A 23269-nucleotide genomic window follows, 5' to 3' on the forward strand; every position below is an offset into this window, starting at 1 on the left:
AAAAAATCAAGTTGAGGAATGGCTCTCGTCATATCTTCCCATTTGCAGTGCAACTCAGGCAAAGGAAGAAACAAGGATAAAGCTCAACTTTTTATACTAAAAATAGGAAAATATGGCCCCACATTGCCACATATTAAACCAACGTCGACAATCTACTATTTTCCCTAGACATAAATTTGTCTAAAACATGCCTTTGCATGTCCTGCATCTCTATGTGTGTGCAGTGCAATCACATACTTCATGTCTGAGAAGGGTCAGATTGTAGGGAAAGGGAGGCTAGCAAATAAGATCCATAATGGCATAAATCCCGAGCGAGTGAAACGAGCTTACAAAACAATACTTATTTTCCTTTTTCACGCTTCGCTTTTACAGAGGAGTTAGAAAACTTACTTTTAAGAAGATGGTGACTTGTTGCCACAAAACTGAAAATTCAATTGAATGAAAGGAGCAAGTTCTTCCAAATTATGCCATAACCCCACAAAACCAAAGCTAAAACAGCACTCTCATTAACCTTTTTGGCACAAGAATATTTTCATCAATAATTCATGAAAATATACAGACAAAGATCTTGAACTTTTTTTAAGAATCGGTAGAGCACTCTCAGATTCATCAACCACCAGATTAACACAATTAACAAGAGTGGCTAATCTAATATGATTAGCAACACATAATTTGGCAATCGGAATCAAACCGATGCTCCGGAAAAGAGTTCTCCATCGGGAGATGCAGTCGTTATGCCAGATCATAGAAAAATCATCTGGCAATTGAGTTTGTTTTACCTTTAAACTATCCGATTTAGCAATCCCTAGTGCCCATGAACGAAATTTTGGCAACACAAATTTAGTAGACAATTTGTCATTAGTTGACTGTTTTTCTAAAATATAAGATAGTTAAAATGCAATGCAAAATCTAGAGCATTCAAATTGCAAGACTATCGGCTGTTGTCGCCCTAAAATTTCCTTTTAATTAATTAGGTTTTACTTTATTTATTTATTTATTTATCTTTTCGGATAAAAAATATATGAAAAAAAAAAAAAAGCTGAAAAGCCCTCGCATGGGCCCGTGAGGCCCATTTCCGCCTCAGCCCGGGCCCGGCCGTCTTCTTCTTCTTCCTCGCGCGGTTGCAGCGCACGCGCAGGGGGCGGCGACGCCGGAGCGGAGGGGAGGAGCAACGACAACGCACGTGGAGCGGGGAGGCAGGGCGTCGGATGGGACGCCGGTCGGCAAAGGCCGTGGCGGCCGACGGTCGAACTCCGTCGACCGACGCCCTTGGCCTATAAATAGGCCGTCGATCCCAGTAGCCAAGACACACAGAGAGAGGGAGAGTCGGATCTAGGGCTTGCAAACCTCGGACAACCCACTAAGAGACTTCAGGGGAGGTATGAGGTCGAATGGCCAAGGATCCGAGGCTCGCGGAGGAGAGGGTAGAGAGAGGGGGGACGATTCAAAGTCGCAGCCTCGAGCACCCCAGCCGAGACTTCGGGGGGTTCGAGGACTCGCAATCCACGGATCCCGAGCCTCGCCGGAGAGGGTAGAGAGGGGGGACTATTCGAAGTCGCAAGCCTCGGGCACCCCACTAAGAGACTTCAGGGGGCTCCAAGGACTCGCAACCCGCGGATCCGAGCCTTGCCGGAGGGGGAAGAAGAGAGAGAGAGCCGGATTTAGGGCTGCATCCTTGGACACCCCACTAAGAGACTTCAAGGGGTCCGAGGACTCGCAATCCGTGGATCTGAGCCTCGCCGGAGGGGGAAGTAGAGAGAGAGAGAGAGAGAAGAAGGGAGGGGGAAGGGATTCGCGTGGGTCTCGCCGTCGTCGCCGCCCCGTCGCGCCGTTGCCACAAACAGGTATCGTGCTGTCGCCGTCGTCGTCGCCATCTCCCTCTCCATAGTCCGGTCCACCGCTACCGTGTCGCCGTCGCCGTTAGTTGCGTCTCGGTCCTCTCCCTCCTTGCGCGCGTGATTCGGAACCCTAGGGTTCCCGATTTTCCGGGTCGCGACCCTAGGTTGTCGGGTCGGACCGGATCGGGAACCGAGTAGGGATTCCACAAAGTGCGGGGCGGCGAGGCGGGGTTGCGATTTGGGTCGAACCCAGGTAGGGCCGTGGGAAGCCGGGTTGTGGAGCCCGGGTCGTCGGGCGGGCCGAGTGTCCCCGAACACCCGGCCACGACACCGCTTCAAATAAAAAAATGAAAAAAAAAAATCTGAGTCGGGCCCACAATGCGGGCCCATCCACGTTCGGGTCGGGCCCAATCCGCGGATCCGACCCGGGTAGGTTTTTTTTAAATTTTTATTTTAAATAATATTTTAAATAAATAACAAATAATAAATAATTTATTTAAAAAAATCAAAAAATATTTTATTTTCGAAAAATATTTAAAAAACAGTAAAAAATATTTTATTTTCCAAAAAATATCTATTTTCCGAAAAAAAATCAAAAAAATCAAAAAATATTCCATATTTTCCAAAAAATGGCAAAAATCCAAAAAAGCCAAAAATTCATGGAAAAGCCAAATCGACTTGTATTTTTCCAAAATACCAAAAAAATCCAAAAAAATCCCTTTTATGTAAAAAAAAAAAAAAGACTCAAAAATGTTTTCCCTCCCAAAATGCATGGAAAATTCCCCAAAAATCTAAAAAGCCTTAGGGTTTAAACAAGATTAGGTACCGAAGGGCATTAATGATTAATTAGTGTAATCAAGTCCCCGATCCTAATTTCTCTCTGATTGCACAGGAGTGAATATTTCTCCCGATACTTCGCTTGGGTTTCTAATCAACCTACCCCAAATCGATTAGTGGCGACTCCATTTTAAAAATTGATTTACAAGTTAAAAACTCATACTATTAAAGTCGTGAATTGGTGGACTTGGGAGAATCCGGGCATAACTAATTTTAGCCGAGCCATTAGCCTCCATAGGCGCCTGTACCCGATTGCGGGTGCCGAAAAAAAGAGAGGTCGCGACAGCTTGGCGACTCATTTGGGGACTATTTGAGGACTTAGGCCATTATATCTTATTTAAATATTTTTCTGACTTGTTTTTTTTTTTCTTTATGCAAGTTAGTAGCTTAAATGTTTATTTTAATTTTGGTTAAAATAGATTGTTTTGTTATTATAAACTATTGTGCATGCTTTACTATTTTAACATTACACATAGCACACACAACCCAGCCGCCGGATCTGGGCCGCCATAGGATATATAGGATGGTGTTAAGAAAGATATGACCTCGAACACGAGACTGCGATGTAAAGGTTGCCTTTCTTTTCCCCGAATTTCTTAGCCGAGGTTAGGGGGGTATATGCTGACGCGAGACTGCGACGGGCGGATCCTTTTAATTTCAACAAACCTTCTCAGTTAGAAATCGAGCCGCACATATCATGGGCATGTCTATGTGATTGCCATCAATTTTCTCGTGTGAAGCAATTTTTTATTTCGTGTACTTTGTAATTTACTTACCTTCCTATATATATTGAGTAGTCCATGATTAGTGTAGGATTTAATATCACGGTCATCTAAATTTGGAAGTAATTGTCATAAAGTTTTTTTTAAAGTTAAAAAAAATTGCAAAAAACTACTTTTAGTTGATGTTTTTATTCTCAAGCATGTTATAAAATTCTTTTCCGCAAGAATTTTCATTTGCCTCAAAAAAAGGGGGATAGAATCTTTTTCAAAATTTGTTGCAACTCATGCTTTCTTCGCCTTTCAAATTGAATATCTTTTTAGCTCATGTTAACATGTCACGTGCCATTTTCAATCCATGTTTAGGAAATCCTCTACATTTTCATGAATAAACAAAAATAGTAGGATTAAGTCGTCATCATGGTGACTCTCTATCTACGCCTTGTCTTCACACATGCTTGTTTATTCATGGCCGAGGTAATCACGGAACGTCAACGTTCATCAGTCCAGACTTGCTCAAAAGCAAGAGCAAGAATGGCTGAAGAAAATGTACCAAGCCGTATTGCGATCGTAGAAAGCGAAATGAAACAAGTCTTCAATGTGCTTCAACAACTTTCAAAGCAGATAGACTCCATCCAAGGCAAACTCATTCCCGCCCCGGCCTCAATCGAGGTATTGTTGCCACAATCATCTACTAGGGGTGATCAAGGTGGAAATGCCGACGATAACGTGCCAATTGGAGGATGATCCACATCCAACCGCAATTGAAAGCTAAGCCAGACAGTTTGTCTAAACTGAGCATGACAAACGTCTCGAAAAGCTTGAGGACGGACTTGGAACAAGCTGGGGCCTCCAAGATCCTACTTTGACGGACCTCACCATTTATTCCAACGTCAAAATGCCGGAAAAATTCAAAATGCCTAAGTTTGAGAAGTATGATGGCACAACTTGCCCGAGGGCTCATTTGCAAATGTACTTGGTTCGAATGACCCAATATGTTAATAATGCAAAAAAAAAAAAAAAAGTCTAGTAGGCATGGCCCTAAGGTGGTACATCACGAAAAACATGAACCTCCTCGAAACATGGAGCGAAGTGAGTGAGGCATTCCTCAAACAGTATAAGTTCATAATGGACATTACCTCTTCTCGTGAGGATCTTGAGCATACCGAAAAGAAAAAGCATGAATCATTCAAAGAATATACTATTAGATGGAGGAATCGGCCACCCAAATCAGTCTGAACCAACCGATTTCGAACTGAGAAAAATGTTTATCAAAACCCTCCCTTACGAGTACCGCAATCAAATGGTAACCACGATCGCCGAATCATTTAATCAACTCATTCCAGTAGGGGAACAAATCGAGATAGGGTTGAAGGATGGTTGGTTCACTGAACCTGCACCCACGGGCAGGTTCAGCATGAAGAAAGATAAAGAACCACTAGTAGATGTCAATACGACCTACAATCATTCTTCAACAATTCAAACAAGTGCAAGGCAGCAACAGACTACCAGCCGTCAACCGCCCCAGCACTACAACAACAGGAGACAATTCACTTCACTTCGCGGATCTCCATCACAGGTTTTGGCAATCCTCCGGAATAAGAACCTCCTTTCGACTGAGCCAAAGCGACCAAATGCCGAAAGCTTCTCCAGCTATGACCCATCCAAAAAATGCGACTATCACATGGGAGAAGTGGGGCACTCGACTGATGAGTGCTTCACCCTCAAGAGTTGAATCCAGAACCTGTTAGACACTAAAGTTTTCTCATTCCAGAGCAATTCGCTCCCTGATCACACCGACAAAGTAAATGTGGTATTCAGTTTTGAAGATAGTCGGAGCAGAAATGTCGAAGCACATACCACCGACATTTATCAAGGGCCGGTGAAGGCCAGGTATTATTCAGGCAATGAAGTGCCACCCTTAGTAATAGAGAAAGAAGGGCCAGATGACATGACCACCATGTTTGGAGACCTTTTCATGGACACCATCAATAAAGGACCGTAAGGGAAATGGGTGCAGGCCCGCTGAGTAGAACTCTTTTTAATTTCCTTTCGTATTCCCCTACGTGGGAACTTGTACATCTTTCTTAAGTCTGGCTTGTTTTTATTTTCAACATCAGTTCCGCTTGAGGAACTAACTTTTGAAAATACTTTTCCAAAATGTAAATCCACCTATTAAATCAAGTTGAAAATATTTTGAGAGCATGAAACGGTATCCCAAACTAGCCCGGTGATACTATCCAACCATGAAAAAATTATCATCCAAGAAGAATACTGAGGGCTGGGCTTCCTCATGCTTTCTTTCCCCCAAAGATATATACTTTTGAAAACAAAACAAAAATATTTCAAAATCTTTCGTCAAAACGAGATGATTAAATCATGTTTGTCTTTCTAACTCACTCACTTTGTGTCTTAGAAGATCATTCCCGTCCCCTTTGACTTAGTGTGACAGGGGGCATTTGAAACAAGAGCATCGTGTGAACTCGCCAAATTCAAAGACACCAAGAAAACAGGGGCAAATAAAAAGAATCATCTCACACCAAAAAAGGGTAAGTCTTATTCTCTGAATATAATTTGGAAATGATGTCATTTCTCTTCTATTTACAGGAAACGAAAGATAAGATGTAATAGGTACACGCATACGGTTGAAAATCAAGCCGTCCCTAGGAGTTCTGTGCACTCCACCTCGCTCCTGCCCAACTCTTTCACAAGCTAGAGCAATATCCTTTCCCCACAACGTGCCTAAGCAACCAGATGTTGTGGTTTCATCAATAGGACTTCTAGCTTCGACAAGCCTAGAAGCATAAGGAAGGGATCTTTTCTCTTTCTTTGAATTGTCTACTCTCAACAGGGAAGAAATCCAGACAGTTGAAGCGGTCTCTAGCCCCTATTCAAAATGAGGACCTAGAAACCTAACTTCCTATTCAGACACATGCTCTCGCAAGAAGTAATTGCCATTAGAGAATTGGAGGTTTTGATTGTCCATCTTAGATTCCATAGAAGCTTAAAGTACATGACTTTGCTCAATGCTGCTAATGGTTATATAGTCAAATACATAAAAAATTCCACAGAAGGAAGGCGTTGAAGATAAATCAACAACCATCAATCATGCATACATGGCCATGAGTGAGGAAGGCCAATCGAAAGAAATGCCAAATTGTGCCAAGACGAAAAGGCTTTCATCGACATTCAAATATCCCTAGGAGTCAGCAAATACAAACTTTGGAGAAGAGTAATTTGGTATCGTTTCCAATACTCCCCCCTCTAAATTCACTTTTGACATATTCCCCTTATTGGCAGGAAGCATCTGGATTCAAGAGCCGAACTTGACGGTTAGGTTTGGCAAATCAATATTGCTCAGCTAGTATGTGGAAATGACCAGCATCAAATTCATCTAGCTTCGTATAAAATGATGTGTCATCAGGAGCCAATTTAGAGAATAATTGACCTAACGAAGCAAGGGACATAGGACTTCGTGTTCCCATCTCACTTTAGGTTCACCCAATCGTCTGCAAACCAGTGAAGGGTAAAGTTGTATCGCTTCCAGTTATTTGACTCTTGAAAGAGTTCATGACTAACACATTCCCTCTTGTGCATTTGCGGGATCACCCGACTATCAAAAACACGGATAACAAATCAATGAGAGACATGATAAACTCTCCCAAGCAAAATGGCGTCTCAAGTATCGCCAAAGAAAATTATAGAAAATCTTCAAGCCTCAACTCACATTTGATTTTGGCCAGACTAATTGATCTACTTATACATCTTCTCTTCTACAAGGGCAAAAGCAGAAACACTCATCAGATCGATGATCAGATTCCCAACCCCAGCTGATCATTCATGTGTCATATTCCTAATCAATAGAGACAATCATCGACACCCCTTTGTGAATAGCCCTTTTGATATCCAAGATTTAACATATTTGGAAACACCATTCTGCTAACCCTTAAAGCTGCCAACAAAGTCTTTTTGAGCAAAATCATTCATTTGTTTTAAGAGTACAAACTCTCTCATGTTTAAAACGTTGCATGCATTTTCCAAATGGATTTTTGCATGATAATTTTGTCTATCTAAATCACTGATTCCATTGAGAATTATTAGACTAGACAGCTAAATGAAGAATACAATATTAATCGAGCATGCTAGATGAGGTGCGTCAGAATGATGAAAGGCAAGCCATATCTTACACACAATCCCCCCCCCCCAATCTATACACTTGTGAGATGAGTGCAGAAGATTTCCATGGCTGCAGGGTAAAGAGTTCTCTCGCGAATGGTACGATAACCAAAATAGTGAGAGGCATTTCATTGCTCGCCCCTTTGAGCTCCTTACACTGGTGAAGCTTCTCTCATATCCTCATCAAGAACCACCCCCACACTGGGGCAGATTAGAGGCCAAGCAGCATCACAATGTGAGAAAAGGGATAGAAATTTTTTTGCTTGCACTTGCATCAATCTTCGAGTGTCTTTATCGCATATGAACACTCGCATTAATTTAAGTGCCCTAGAATGATGAAGAGCAATTCTTTCTCTACGCACTTGTATTCATTGTACAACCCAATTGAATCTGTAATTTCACCCTCACGTGGAGGCAAAACAAAAGTTACTACCATTTAAGCAGCATAGCCCGGAGCGCTAGCTGAAGACGAAGACTCAAGAGTCCAACAACAATGTCGTGATTGAACTTGCCTAGGCTAGTTCCTCTAACAACAAGGGGCATAAAAAAGTAGTGTACCTGGTAAAAGCAAGGTCAATGCCTATAAATGAATAACTGGAATAAAAAATAGGGGCATAAAAAAGCAGTGTGCTTGGTAAAAGCAAGGCCAATGCCCTCCGGTAAAAAATACAGCCAAGAAAAAGTTGTTGTTGTGGTTCAATTGATAGAGCCTCCATCTAACAGTGAGAAGAAAGACCAGTGACAAATGCCAAAGCAATCACCAGCTCTCACCCTTTTACACATGAGCCAAGCCTATGTTGCGTCCCATTATAAAAGTCTCTTCAGACTATAGCACTTCAATTAACGTAGGATTTCATATGTTTAAAAGCATCGCTCGAAGAAGTACGAGCAAGATTATTCTATCTCTTTTCGCAGGATTCTTGACTGATAAACCCGGAGATGATCGTGCAACATTTCGTCCATCGGCTTCGACCTTGATGGTCCCCTTTGATGAGCCAATGATCAAGTCTTCATCACAATTTCAACAAAAACCTCTCACACTGGTAAAGTCGTACCGTTTGCGAGAATACTCAGATCCCTGTTGACATGATGATAGTGAGATAGTGTGGTCTTTATAAATCCTGCATCAATGGTCAGGATAGCCTTTTCCATGAGAGTGAGCGGAAAGTCCTTTCAAACTGAAAGTCCCTCATCTAGCATGCTCAAGACATCTATATTCCGAATAAAGGTTGTCTTTCAAAATCTTCCCCAGTAGAAATCAGATGATGCAAAATTGACAAAATTATCATGCATGAATCTCATTTAAATTCATGAATATACAATCATGTGTGCATATTGTGCAAATAGCAGACATATTCTCAGAGATCAGAGATATTGCCAGGTAAGCACATCCTAATCCCCATTTGTCTTAAAGTACCTATCCTTTGTCCAGGTACTCTCTTCTTGACACTCGACCTATTCAAGTCGTCCCTTGAGTTTGGGTGCTTGCAACTGTCTAAGTATCCCCTTGTCTTTAAGTACCCACCACTTGCCGAGTACTCCCTCTTATCGACACTCGACCTATTCGAGTTGTCCCCAAAGTATTGATACTTGTGACTGACCAAATATCCTTTTATCGTTGAATACCCGCTGCTGTCTAGGTATCCCTATTGTCTTTGAATACCGGCCACCGTTTGGATACTCCCTTTTCCCTAACACTCGACCTGCTCAAGTTGTCCCCAAAGTATTGATACTTGTGACTGACCAAGTATCCCTTTATCGTTGAATACCCGCTTGCTATCTAGGTATCCCTCTTGTCTTTGAGTACCAGCCACTATTCGGATACTCCCTTTTCTTGACACTCGACCTGTTCGAGTTGTCCCCAGAGTATTGATACTTGTGACTGACCAAGTATCCCTTTATCATTGAATACCTACTGCTATCTAGGTATCCCTATTGCCTTTGAATACCGGCCACCGTTCGAATACTCCATTTTCTTGACACTTGACATGTTCGAGTTGTCCTCAAAGTATTTATACTTGTGACTGACCAAGTATCTCTTGGAGTACCTACTGCTGTCTAGGTATCCCCACATCATCAAGTACTCACCGTTGTCCAGGTATTTCTTTTTCATGACACTCAACTTGCCCGAGTTGTCCCCAAATAATAGCCGTTGTTCAAGCATTCCACTGCTTTGTGTGCCTACGCCCACCCAAGTATGCTTTCTTACACTTGGACCAATTGAGTGGTCCTAGGTTGTATCATTAAATACTTGTGTTCATCCAAGTATTCCAGTATTTTGTACACCTGTGGCAATCCAGGTGTTCCACCCCTTTTAAGTGCCTGCGGCAATCCATGTAAGCCTCATACTACATTCAAGTTTATAATACCAGGAGGTGAGAGACGTTTATGAATATGCGGGGCACGCCCTCGATATTCCCATTACTAGGAGGTGAGAGACCTTCACGAATATGCGGGGCACGCTCTCGATATTCCCAATTACCAAGAGATGAGAGACCTTCACGAATATCCAAGGTACGTCTTCGATATTCCCAATTACCAAGAGGTGAGAGACCTTCATGAATATCCAAGGTACGTCCTCGATATTCCCATTACCAGGAGGTGAGAGACCTTCACGAATATACGAGGTACGCCCTCGATATTCCTATTACCAGGAGGTGAAAGACCTTCACAAATATCTCAGGTACACCCTCGATATTCCCAATTACCAGGAGGTGAGAGACCTTCACGAATATCTCAAGTACGCCATCGATATTCCCAATTACTAGAAAGTGAGTAACCTTTACGAATATCCCAGGTACGTCCTCGATATTCCCTTTTACCAGAAGGTGAGAGACCTTCATGAATATCCAGTACGTCCTCGATATTCCCTTTACCGGGAGGTGAGAGACCTTCATGAATATGCAAGGCACGTCCTCAATATTCCCAATTACCAGGAGGTGAGAGACCTTCATGAATATCCAAGGCATGTCCTCGATATTCTAACTACCAGGAGGTGAGAGACCTTCACGAATATCCCAGGAAGTGAGAGACCTTCACGAACATGCGAGGCACGCCCTCGATATTCCCCTTTACCAGGAGGTATCCTCCAAGAATTCGTGCTTGTGATCATCCAAGTGCCCCTCCAATGCCTATGATTAGCCAAATGCCCCTTTTGACGCCTGCAAAGGCCCAAATATCCTTCAGGTTAGCACTTGTGAATATCCAGGTACTCTTTGATATGCCTGTGAATGTCCAGGTATCTTCAAGAATCGATGCCCTGAGAAAGGTCGGCGCATCCTCCCGAGAAAGGCCGGGTTCCAATTGGTGTCTTCGACAGAAGTCAGACGCCCCGCAAATTGATGCCCTAAGAAAGGTCGGCGCATCCTCCCGAGAAAGGTCGGGTTCCTACCGGTGTCTTTGACAGAAGTCAGACACCCCAATAAATATGATATCCTGAGAAAGGTCGGCGCATCTCCCGAGAAAGGTTTGGTACCAACCGGTGTCCTCGATACAAATCAGGCAACCACAAATAGATGCCCTGAGAAAGGTCGGCGCATCTCCCGTCAAGGCGACCAAAGAAAGGTTCGGGTCCTAGATAAACAACTTATTGCTCTAACAGGCGACCGAAGAAAGGTTCGGGTCCTAGGCAAAACAACTTATTGCTCTAACAGGCGACCGAAAAAAGGTTCAGGTCCTGAAAAAGCAATTCTCCGTCAAGGTGACCGAAGAAAGGTTCGGGTCCTAGACAAAACAACTTATTGCTCTAATAGGCGACCGAAGAAAGGTTTGGGTCCTAGACAAACCAACTTATTGCTCTAACAGGCGACCGAAGAAAGGTTCGGGTCCTAGACAAACCAACTTATTGCTCTAACAGGCGACCGAGGAAAGGCGACCGAGGAAAGGTTCGGGTCCTAGACAAACCAACTTATTGCTCTAACAGGCGACCGAAGAAAGGTTCAGGTCCTAGACAAATCACTTATTGCTCTAACAGGTGATCGAAGAATGGTTCGGGTCTTGGAAAAGCAACCTCCTCATGTCACCAAGTAAGATGACGCATTGATACTTGCCAAAACTCGGGGTTCACACCCTATCTCACTCACTCCCGGTAAGTAACTATAGATATCTTCTTATTTGTCTTAGTATATGTAAAGTTATATTGTTTTTTTTTTTTTTCCGCATAAAATAATAAGTCCCAAATAAAATATAATATGCTACACGTGCATGGATAAAATTTAGGCATCAGTTTGTCTTTGAATGCAACCTCTGCGAGCTCACATTCAAAGAGGGGCATTTGTTGATGCCTAAAATATCATTTTAATTAATTAGGTTTTACTTTATTTTTTTTTTTTTTATCTTTTCGGATAAAAAATATATGAAAAAACAAAACAAAAAAGCAGAAAAAGCCCTCGCATGGGCCCGTGAGGCCCATTTCCGCCTCATCCGGCCCGGCCCGGTTTTCTTCTTCCTTGCGCGGTTGCAACGCACGCACAGGGGGCGCGACGCCGGAGCAGAGGGGAGGAGCAGCGACAACGCACGTGGAGCAGGGGGCAGCTAGCGTCAGATGGGACGCCGGTTTGGCCGGCAAAGGCCGTGGCGACCAATGATCGAACTCTGTCGACCGGCCGCCCCTTGGCCTATAAATAAGCCGTCGATCCAAGCAGCTAAGACACATAGAGAGGGAGAGTCGGATCTAGGGCTTGCAAACCTCGAGACAACCCACCGAGAGACTTCGGGGGAGGTCCGAGGTCGAACAGCCAAGGATTCGAGGCTCGCCGGAGGAGAGGGTAGAGAGAGAGGGGGACGATTCGAAGTCGTAGGCCTCGGGCACCCCACTAAGAGACTTCAGGGGGGTCCGAGGACTCACAACCTGCGGATCCAAGCCTCGCCGGAGAGGATAGAGAGAGAGGGGGACAATTCGAAGTCGCAGGCCTTGGGCACCCCACTAAGAGACTTCAGGGGGGTCCGAGGACTCGCAACCCGCGGATCCAAGCCTCACCGGAGGGGGAAGGAGAGAGAGAGAGCCGGATTTAGGGCTATATCCTTGGACACTCCACTGAGAGACTTCTGGGGATCCGAGGACTCGCAATCCGTGGATCCGAGCCTCGCCGGAGGGGGAAGTAGAGAGAGAGAGAGAGAGAAGCTGGAGGGGAAGGGATTCGAGTGGGTCTCGCCGTCGTCGCCGCCCCCGTCGCACCGTTGCCACAAACAGGTATCGTGCTATCGCCGTCGTCGTCGCCATCTCCCTCTCCATAGTCCAGTCATCGCTACCGTCGTCGCCACCGCCGCCGCCGTCGCCGCTGCGTCTCGGTCCTCTCCCTCCTCGGTGCCGTGATTCGGAAACCCTAGGGTTCCCGATTTTCCGGGTCGCGACCCTAGGTTGTCGGGTCGGACCGAATCGGGAACCGGGTAGGCATTCCGCAAATTGCGGGGGCGGCGGAAGGCCGGGTTGCGGTCGGGTCGGATCCGAGTAGGGTTTTCGCGGGAAGCCGGGTCGTGGAGCCGGGTCGTCGGGCCGGGCCAGTGTCTCGAACGCCCGGCCACAACGCCGTTTCAAATTAAAAAAAAAAAAAAAAAAAAAAAAAATCTGAGTCGGGCCCGCGTCCGCGTTCGAGTCGCTTGCCCGAGTCGGACCCAATCCGCGGATCCGACCTAGGTATTTTTTTTTTTAATTTTTATTTTAAATAATATTTTAAATAAATAAATAAATAATTTATTTAAAAAAATCAAAAAATGTTTTATTTTCGAAAAATATTTAAAAAACAGTAAAAAATATTTTATTTTCCAAAAAATCAAAAAATATTTTATTTTCCAAAAAATATCTATTTTTCGAAAAAAAATAAAAAAAAAATAAAAAATATTCCATATTTTCCAAAAAATGGCAAAAATCCAAAAAAAGCCAAAAATTCATGAAAAATCCAAAAAAATCCAGAAAAACCAAAAAGACTTGTATTTTTCCAAAATACCAAAAAAATCCAAAAAAATCCCTTTTATGTAAAAAAAAAAAAAAAAAAAGACTCAAATGTTTTTCCTCCCAAAAATGCATGGAAAATTCCCCAAAAATCTAAAAAGCCTTAGGGTTTAAACAAGATTAGGTACCGAAAGGGCATTAGTGATTAACTAGTGTAATCAAGTCACCGATCCTAATTTCTCTGGGTTGCGCAAGAGTGAGTATTTCTCCCAATACTTCGCTTGGGTTTCTAAGCAACCCAACCCAAATCGATTAGTGGCGACTCCATTTTAAAAATTGATTTACAAGGTTAAAAATTAGACTATTAAAGTCGTGAATTGGTGGACTTTGGAGAGTCCGGGCATAACTAATTTTAGCCGAGCCATTAGCCTCCTTAGGCGCCTATACCCGATTACGGGTGCCGAAAAAAAGAGAGGTCGCGACATCAGCAAGAAGTAGCATACCTTTGCCACACACTACCTTTCAAAAGCCAAAGCTTTCCTCAAATTTTCCTCTTTCTTCTTAGCTTCAAACATTGCAATCAGATGTGCTGATTGTTCTCGTTGGATAAGCTGTCGTGCTTCTGATAATGCTTGACCTAACTCTTCAAACTTCAGGTTCCACTCCTTTTTGTCGAACAGAAGCAGCCCCACATTATATTGATGATCAAATAGCTACCAAAAGACTTCTATTTAGGTTAACAACAATTGCTAGATCTCAGTATATAAGAATTTCAGGGAATTTAATTCCTAAATGTCAAATGCTTAACCTAATACAACACTACATATATAGATAGACATGAGATTTTGTGGCAATTGCACATCCAAAAGTTGGAAAAAGTACACTTCCACTGTGAACCTCACCTAAAACAACATCATCATCCAAAATAACAGACACGATTCTTCCAACTATTAATGCAAACAAAAATCATAATAAATAATCAAATGAGAAATGTCGAGTATTAAGCAACACATTGCATGTTCATCTCAACAGGATTGAGCCACAGATCAGTAGTTGCCATTTGAGCTGCATTTGAGATGCTTATCTTGCCCCCCACACTTTGACAAATTCCAAAGAACCCCATAATTCTCCTAAAATACTTTTGGGATTCCTACTAACTTGCTAATTTCTATAAGAGGATTTGAGGATAGTTTTCCCTGAAGTAGCTTGATAAGTCTCATAATTGCTAAATTGCCAAGTCCATTTAAAAGACTAATAAACACCTCGATTGGACAAGATGCTTCTTGAATTGTAGCAAAACAAAGAGGAGATCCGTGACATCTCACTTTTCACACTTTTCACATCATCTATTAGCGTTTGAAAGTCTCGCTGCATACAGAGGAGCATAAAATCTCCCCTAGGAGGGTTTGACTGGTCAATGAATCGGAAGTTACACAAGTAAATGAGCCTGCCTATTCCAAACTACATCTCATGCTGTGTTTACTTGGGTAGGTAATTACACATGACAAAATTTCCATCCTACAAACAGGTGCATAGAACATTATTATACAATTGCAAGAAGCAACAACCAACCTAGAACAGCTATATACACTCTAAGGAATAAGCATGGTGTCAAAACATAGTATGCCCGATTTATCTTGAAAAATATTTATCCTATTCCTCAAACACTACTACCCTCCCTCCTTACCTCCCTTCCTCTGAACTCAACTATGGACACAAGGTGCTGCATTCGGTCAAACACAACAAAGCTAACCATTCTAGCACAACTGATATCCAAGAACCCATTCAGCTGAGGTAAACTAATTACTCCAAGCCTTAGAAAATGGTTATAAAGTTAATCAACCATATCTATCAAATTTACCTTAGTTTTCGAGCTTCCTAGCAGTCCTTTCGATCCATCTCTGCTTCGACCCGCCTCTCCAAACCGCCTCTAGTGCCCCCCATTGTCCTTCAACCCAACATTCCCCATTACTTTCCCATCCATCGAGGCCACCGACGGAGGCGGCTGTGCCGGCCCATCAAGGAAAGCCGCCGCCTTTCCCCCTTGCCATCGCTCCTCGCAGCCACGGTCCGTTGGAGGGACGCAGAGCTGCAAATGGGGAAACAATATATCATGGACCAAATTTAGTCAAAATACATGTAAAAAGGGTGTTTTAGTTTTTTGGGTTAATACCTTGAAAAACTCTAAACCGGTACATACGTGACAAATTTACCCCAAACTATTTTTTTGACCACCAAAAACCCCAAACTGGTATGCCTTTGACAAATTTATCCTAAACTAGTACACTTGTGACAATTTACCCTCTATTAGTTTTAGTTAAATTTTCTTGTTAAATTATAAAGTTAAATAACACGTGACAATTGACTGGTATATCAATTTGAGATTTTACACTCTGTTTGTCATAGTTTATAATTTTTGTGATTTTTTTGTGGTATTAATCTAATTTTTCAGATGGTATATTAGTCACAAATTTACCAGTTTGGGGTTTTTTGTGGTTGAATAAATTAATTTGGGGTAAATTTGTCATAAATGTACCAGTTTAGGGTTTTTTATAGTTAGTCGGGGTAAATTTGTCACAGGTGTACCAGTTTGGGGTTTTTCATGGTCAAAAAATAGTTTGGGGTAAATTTGTCACAAGTGTACCAGTTTGGGGTTTTTTAAGGTATTAACCCTAGTTTTTTTTTCTTCTTCTTTCTTTTTTTCCTTTTATTAATATTACCAAAATCAAGACTCCAATAGTCATCCCCCATATGTTGTTCGTTACACGTATTTTACTTTTTCCTAAGATTTGTAGATTGAAAACTTTTTATTTAGTTAAAATCACACGCATGAAACCTTTAAAAGTGTCTGATAAAAAAATCTTTAAAAGTGCAATAATTATGTATTTTTCAAATTTTAAACAACGCTATTTTTCTTTTTCTGGAAATTTTTGGAGGAAAACAGGAAAAGAAAATCATATCTATACATTTATTTCTCCACTTATTCTAATATTACTTTAATAAAGAAAGAAAATAGATGTATTTCTAAATTACCCATGTATTAAATAATACATGTTAAATATATCTAAGTCTCATTTCACACAATTTCTACTGTAGTTATCTATTTTTAACCTCCGTTAACAATCACCAAACCCGTAACTATATTATAGAGAAATGACATTTAGAAAGAGACTTTTCTCTCCAATCTCTCACTTAGAGTATTAAACTAATTTTGTAAACTAATTTTTAGTATAATTGGCATTACCTACGATTCCTATGATTGCTTGGGCCGAACTGTATTAAAGAGTAACAAATGAAATTTCATGGGCAAACTTTCTCTTCGAAAGAATAAAACGCATGATAGTGGATAATAAGTTTTTATTGATAATTGATTAAATGCACATGCTACACGAATAATCAAGAGTCATTGATGCATTATCCTGATTATCTAGGTTACAATGTCGTTTCGACTTATAGAGAAGGGGAATATATTATTTTCTTATTTTGGCAACATTCGTTTAACATACTATCAATGTATATTAGACTTAGGAGGACCTTCCAAGAGATAAGTCACCAATAGGAAAGTTAATGGGTTGCCAAGCGCAAGGACGTAATATGGAAACTTTTGGGTTTTAATTTAATCAATTTAACATGTGAATTAATTTAATTAGGAGTCAGCACTAATAAATTATTGGTAGGTTGATTAGACCCTATGTATGAACTAGAGATACAATGGGTTTGGGAAACTTAATTACATTAGATTAATCTAACTCCATTTTTGGTATAGTACCTTTATCCTGTTATTTTCAAAAATATTTTGTAGGCAATCTTGATTAATTTTAAGGCTAACCACTAGGGTGCACAATCAAGGATCTAGCACTTGATAAACCAAAGCAACAAATAAAAATTGCCAAGAACAAAGCACAACTTTACTATGATGAATTTCCCAATATACAAAAGATGTTGATTAAAAAAGAAAAAAAAGGAAAAAAAAAAAGAGTAGCATGCATAGCTTAAACTAAACATTAAGTTCTAAATAATCATGCAATCTCAAACTAAATATTTTTTATGTTTTTCTATATGCAATTTTAACCCAAGTTTAATATGCACGAATTATTGAATTAATGACGTTTGAGATGACTTGATTTTAATGACAAGTAAAATTAATATGAACTATTCTAAAGATGATGTGGCAAGTGGTGACAAGACATGGAATTGATGCAATGTCAACATTTTCTGGGATTTTCTTTTAAAAGTTAAAATAGGAAAGTACTTAAAATACGATATTTACCGAACTTAAATTAGAAATAATTAATGGGGTTTACTCCCCAATCCACTTTCATCTCTTTTAAATTTTTTATTCTCTCGATCTGAGCGAAGCTGAGCGAATCGTGAGTTTGAGACAGCACGATGATCGAGAGTTCTTCTTCGAGATCGAATTTGACGGCGGATTCGGATATTGGTATTTGGCGTTTTCTTCTTCTTTTCTTTTTTTTTTTTGGATTCCAATTGGCTCTCTCTCTCTCGCTTATAATTTTGCATATGGTTTTGTGTGTCATTCTGACTTTTTGCCAAGTGGATTTTGTGTTGTTTTTAAGTTGTTAAGTAGGAGAAAACTTGTTATTTGTCTCAGATTTTGAGCCATCATGGTATGGTGATTTTCGCGTGCAAGTATAATTTTGGTTTAAGAATCATCACTAAGTGGCTGATTCATTAAAAGGGAAAGGGAAAAAAAAAGGGAATGTTCTCTAAGTGAAGAACTGTGAAAATAATGACATCTGCATAATTGGTGCTATTTGTCCACCAAGCTTGTGCTGTCTCTCCAAGGTTGCTTTCAAGTTGGGACGGTGGTTTGGGCGCGCATTTCGGCCTAGCAACTTCTTTTAGTAGCATCCAAAATTAGAAGTTATAATATCAAGATTAGAAGTTAAAAATCCACGGGCTAAGCTATGTTTGCTTGTCAGACGTGGATCTCTAGTCAAAGCCCATCGTTGACTCATCTCGTGGGCTTCCATTCAACGCAAAGGTAAAAACAAGATGAGAAGAGTGTCAATGTCAATGTGCAGAAGTCCCTGTTATGCAATTATCAAACCAATAAGAAGTATGTCATATTATATGTATTCCCCATTTCAACATATTATGAGTGTTAAAATCTCTGAATGCATCATATTAACAAGGGTTAGAATTTACGTTCCTGTATCAAATTCAAATTATAAATCCATGTCGGATCATCATCTCCAAAAATTATAATTATCATTAAATCAAGCCAGAAAAAATGTTTCTTAGACTCAGATTGTATTAAAACATTAAAATCTATTTTCATAAACATGCTAGAAAAGACTGATATCATTTGGAGAAATAACTTTGTAACCTAACATGATTATTTTTAATCTTAGTGCAGAACTACAAATATGTTTTCGAGGTCTTACTATATGGTGACATAAGTAAAAAAGGAGAATGTTTTTGGCTAATTGATAGTAATCTTCCTTTAAAATTCATAATTTTTGTTCATAACAGCAACTTATCCGTCATGTATCATTTTGTAACCTTCTTTATAGAATATAATTTTCTTTTGTCGTTGCAGATAATATAGATTCTATGATTTGTAATGGTCCAAAAAAACTAACAAGCTACCTAAGTTTGTAGTATGTCTCTTTTTCAATTAATTAATAAATTATCTAATGGATCATAACTTTTATTTGACATTGGCATAGTTTTCCTTAGATAGTCGTAAGTTTTTTCAATCACATGGTTCGTAATTTTCCATGAAAATGAAAAATCTACCTAAGATAACAAATTTTTTATGCTACTAGTAGTAAAATATTCTTTACTCATTGGGAAAGTAGAAACTCCCTTCTTTTTAAGAAATTAAAATAATAAAAAGGAAGCATCTCAGTTCCGTGGTTAGTTCACTTGTCAAGGCATTTTGCTCACATAGAGAGAGAGAGAGAGAGAGAGAGAGAGAGAGAATCCTGCAGAGCCGAGCGCCGGTTAGGGTTTTTCTTCTTCTTCTTGGTAGCTCTGGTTTGCTTCTGCTATTCGATCGTCACCGTGGATGCTTCCGTCCACGACTACTTCAACAAAGCTTTCACCTCCCGCTCCAACGCCTTCTTCTTCCATGCCGGCAGCGAAGGCCTCCGTGCTCCGAGGTCTGCGATCCCACCTTCTTTTGATAGCTCCTAATTGCCACGACCAGCCCCAAGGGAAGTCCTTCATCAGGTACGGATTTTTCCATTCTCTACTCTGGCTGCGATTCAGCTCCAAGAGATTTTGGTGGTCTCGTCTTGTTGCCTTGGAAGTTTGCTGGTGTCCCAATGGATGAACCGTCTTTGTTGGTTTCTGGGAAGTTATGCTGAAATGGTGAACACGTTTGATTTCTTAGGTTCTATGTGATTTACACACACACACACACACACACACACACACACACACACACACGAGAATGCCATCGAAGTCCTTAAAATGAAATAGTTGAAATTGCCCACGTGTCATTAAGGAATTTTTACTTTTCAATTTAAATTTTGGACTTAATTGTAATTTTTCAATAAAGGATTAAGAGTTAATTAGAAATTTAAGATTCGATTGCACGTTCTAAGGAAGATTTGGGACTTGATCAAATAAATTGGGAAGTCGCTTAATTATTTTGCAATTATTTCTAACAACATTAATAAAGCAAAATAACAAATGTTATGTAACGATCTCCTTAGGCTTCATAATTATAATTTTGAGTCACATACATAATGACATTTGAGAAAATTAAACCATCCGCTCCCATCGATATATGATAGTACTGATAAGACAAGATACTCATTGTCTTCTAGATCCCAGGAGACGCGGAATTTTCGCACAACCCTCCCCCCAATCTTCCTTGCCTCTTTTCCGCACCGCCCGGAGCACTTTTGTCCTCGTCAAAAAGCCTCTCTCGCTCTCTCTCTCCGTTTTTCTCCCTCGTCGCCCAGCAAAGCCCAACACCTGTCTCATCGATGGAGCGTTTCGCTTGGCCTGAGAACCTCTCCTCAAGCCGCAAGCACGCGATCCAGGATCTCCTCCATGACCAGAATCCCACGAAGAAGCTCAGAGATCTTTTCGACGCTCACTCTCAAACTGGCAATAACACAGGGCAGCCCCTGTTCGCTGAAGATCTGTTCTTCAACGTCCTCAGGTCGTTCGGCAACTCCATATCTGAATCGATGAGCGCCGAGTCCGACGAGGTCTTGCAGCTCCCGACCAACGCCTGTGTCAGGTCCGAGATCTCGGAGGGAAGTGAAAGCATCAAGCCTCCGATCCCAAGGTACGCAAGGGCCAAAATTCGCGTCTTTTTACTTTTGACTTTGTCTGAAAAGTAATTTATCTATTTAAATGAAGTTTCCCGCAATTATAATAACATATGTAAGTTTCTTTTTTGGCAAGTGTATTTACATCAATGGAACGTTTCGCTTGGCCTCAGAACCTTTCCACAAGCCGCAAGCGCATGATCGAGGAGATCCTCCGAGCCCAGAAGTCCGTAACGACGCTCCTAGATCTGTTCAGCGCTCAGTCCCAAGCTGGCAATAACATACAGCTGCCCTCGTCTGCAGAAGATCTGCTCGAAGACCTCAAGGAGTCGTTCGCCAACAGCCTATCCTTATTGGGGATGGCCGAGTCCGACGAGGTCTCGCAGGTCCCAACCAAATCCTGTGTCAGGGAGGACTCTGATGAGCAGAGCACTAGTACCCCGGTCCCGAGGCAATTAAGGTCTTTATTTATTTATTTCTATTTTTTACTTCTGACTTTGTCTGAAAGTAATTTATCGATTTAACTAGTGTTTCACGCAATTAAAAAAATAATTATAAAGCTTCTTTTTGGGAAGAAATCGCATGTTTGAAAATGACAGTGTGAAGATCTCCCTTCAAAGTTTAGTAGTTTGATAAAATCAAAATTTATCCTATTTTGTGTTTGCTGTCTCCTTAAAATATAATAAAGTTGGATATAAAATGGATAACCCGAATAAAATAAATTTTACACATAGCATAGGATGAAAGAGGTTTTACATGGAGCTAAATTATCTATATTCGTCTAAGTAATTCTAACAAAAAAAGAAGAAGTAAAATTACTCATTTTTGCTCGGAAAGACTTTAGATAGATAGACAAGACTAGACTAGAATTTGATTTTCAAGTTCAAGTTACCTAGGTACCTCACAAATGATGCATCCATTTTCATTAATTTTTCATATATATTTTATTTGTTCTGTTTTTTGTTCAGATTTATACATAAATCTTAATAATTCTAACATGAATTGGGAATTACCCATTTTTTTTTTCGTAGAGGGACTTCGAATACATGGACAAGATTGGATGACCATGAATTTGTCTACGACGGGTACTCATGGAGGAAATATGCTCAAGAAGCGATTCTCAAGTCGGAGTTCCCAAGGTACTTCACAAATAATTTATCCATTTTCATTAGTCTCTCATATATAGGAGAAAAATAATTTATGAAGTAGAAAGAACTCTATTATTGCTTGATGTCTAAAACAAATAATATGTGGGAATCTTTACAAAAAATCATGGCTTCAAATCAATCATACATTTAATAACTTAAGCTTTTGAAATAGTTAGTAGTGGTCCACAAAAATCTCACAATAAGAAACACATCCATCTATCAACCTGGCTAAATTATTTATGCTTCTCTCATGATGAACAATTAAGGAAAATGTGTTATTGCTTGTGATTAAAGCTGTGTTTGTAGGAACTACTACGGATGCTCTCACAAATTTGACCAGGGGTGTCAAGCGACCAAGCAGGTCCAAAAGATAAAGGATGACCCACCCATCTACAGGACTATATGCCAAGGCCACCACACTTGCAAGTAGGGGTAAACATGGTATTAGGGTAGAACTTGAAACTTGGAACCTAAAAATCGGACCAGTGGGAACCTATCCAGTTTTAGATTTTAAGGTATGTACGGTAGGTTTCAAATTCTAAAAATTAGAGAACTTGGAAAACCTGTTTTGATGGATAGGTTCCAGATTCTAAATAAGTGAAACCTTGAATAAGTTTTTGTATTTTTCTTTATTAATGTCTTTGCGCGATCCTACAATATTTCATAGCATCCAATGATGAGTGTGTAATCTAAAATCACTAGTTTGAGCTTCCATTTTACAACTAAGACTTTTATTCTATTAATGTTTTATAGTTTTCATCTATCTAAATATAATTTGTGGTCAATTGATTGTAGCAACAAGTAGTAATACTCCAATCATTTAATTGATAATACACATGGAACCTAGTAGACCTTAGGACCAATCATGGAATCTGTGACAAGATAGATTCCAAGTTACAGGATATGTAAGGTACATTCTAAGTTCCAAAAAATGATAAACTTGTTCCGACGGGTAAGTTCCATATTCTGAATGGAACTTATATGAAAACTGGAACCGTTTACCCTATCTATGAGAACTTCATCCTCAAATCCCCCTCACTCATCCTGAACTCACCAAGCCCTAGGGGCTCCTCCGTCCCCCAAAGTTTCAACACTAGCCTCATTGAACAAGACGACGACAACACCAACCCTACCTTCTTCAACTTTCTATTAGTGAATCATGAGCAAAAGTTGCCCAGTGGGCATGATCTGAATCCCCACGGCCATGGCCATGGCCATGATGACAGTAGAAAGAACAACAATCAATCCACATCATTGGATTATTACGCTCCGCATCATCTAATTATTATGCTTCTGTTGAGGAGATCTAAACTGGTCCTCAGATCAAGGGGATGTGATGCTTAGGGTCTCATAGCTTTGATATGGTTGTGGGGTCTGAGTTTCATGATCTGTTAGATTATGAATTTCT

At 40.6% G+C, this 23269-nt stretch overlaps 1 protein-coding gene across 2 annotated transcripts in view; it reads left to right on the plus strand.

Annotated features, from left to right (window-relative positions):
- Nucleotides 1-22362, plus strand: part of LOC104432588 (probable WRKY transcription factor 62) — a 42985-nt gene extending 20623 nt beyond the window's left edge. The window contains exons 3-4 of one of the 2 annotated variants that reach the window (XM_018871761.2): nt 21745-21852; nt 22156-22362. In XM_018871761.2, coding sequence (XP_018727306.2) covers nt 21745-21852; nt 22156-22291 — 244 coding nt within the window. In that variant the 3' untranslated portion in view covers nt 22292-22362. The remainder of the gene's footprint in view (nt 1-21744; nt 21853-22155) is intronic. The other variant, XM_018871767.2, reaches the window with a different exon arrangement.
- Nucleotides 22363-23269: the final 907 nt, after the last annotated feature.

This window comes from Eucalyptus grandis, chromosome 1, assembly GCF_016545825.1.
Source record: "Eucalyptus grandis isolate ANBG69807.140 chromosome 1, ASM1654582v1, whole genome shotgun sequence".
Taxonomy (NCBI): Eukaryota; Viridiplantae; Streptophyta; class Magnoliopsida; order Myrtales; family Myrtaceae; genus Eucalyptus; species Eucalyptus grandis.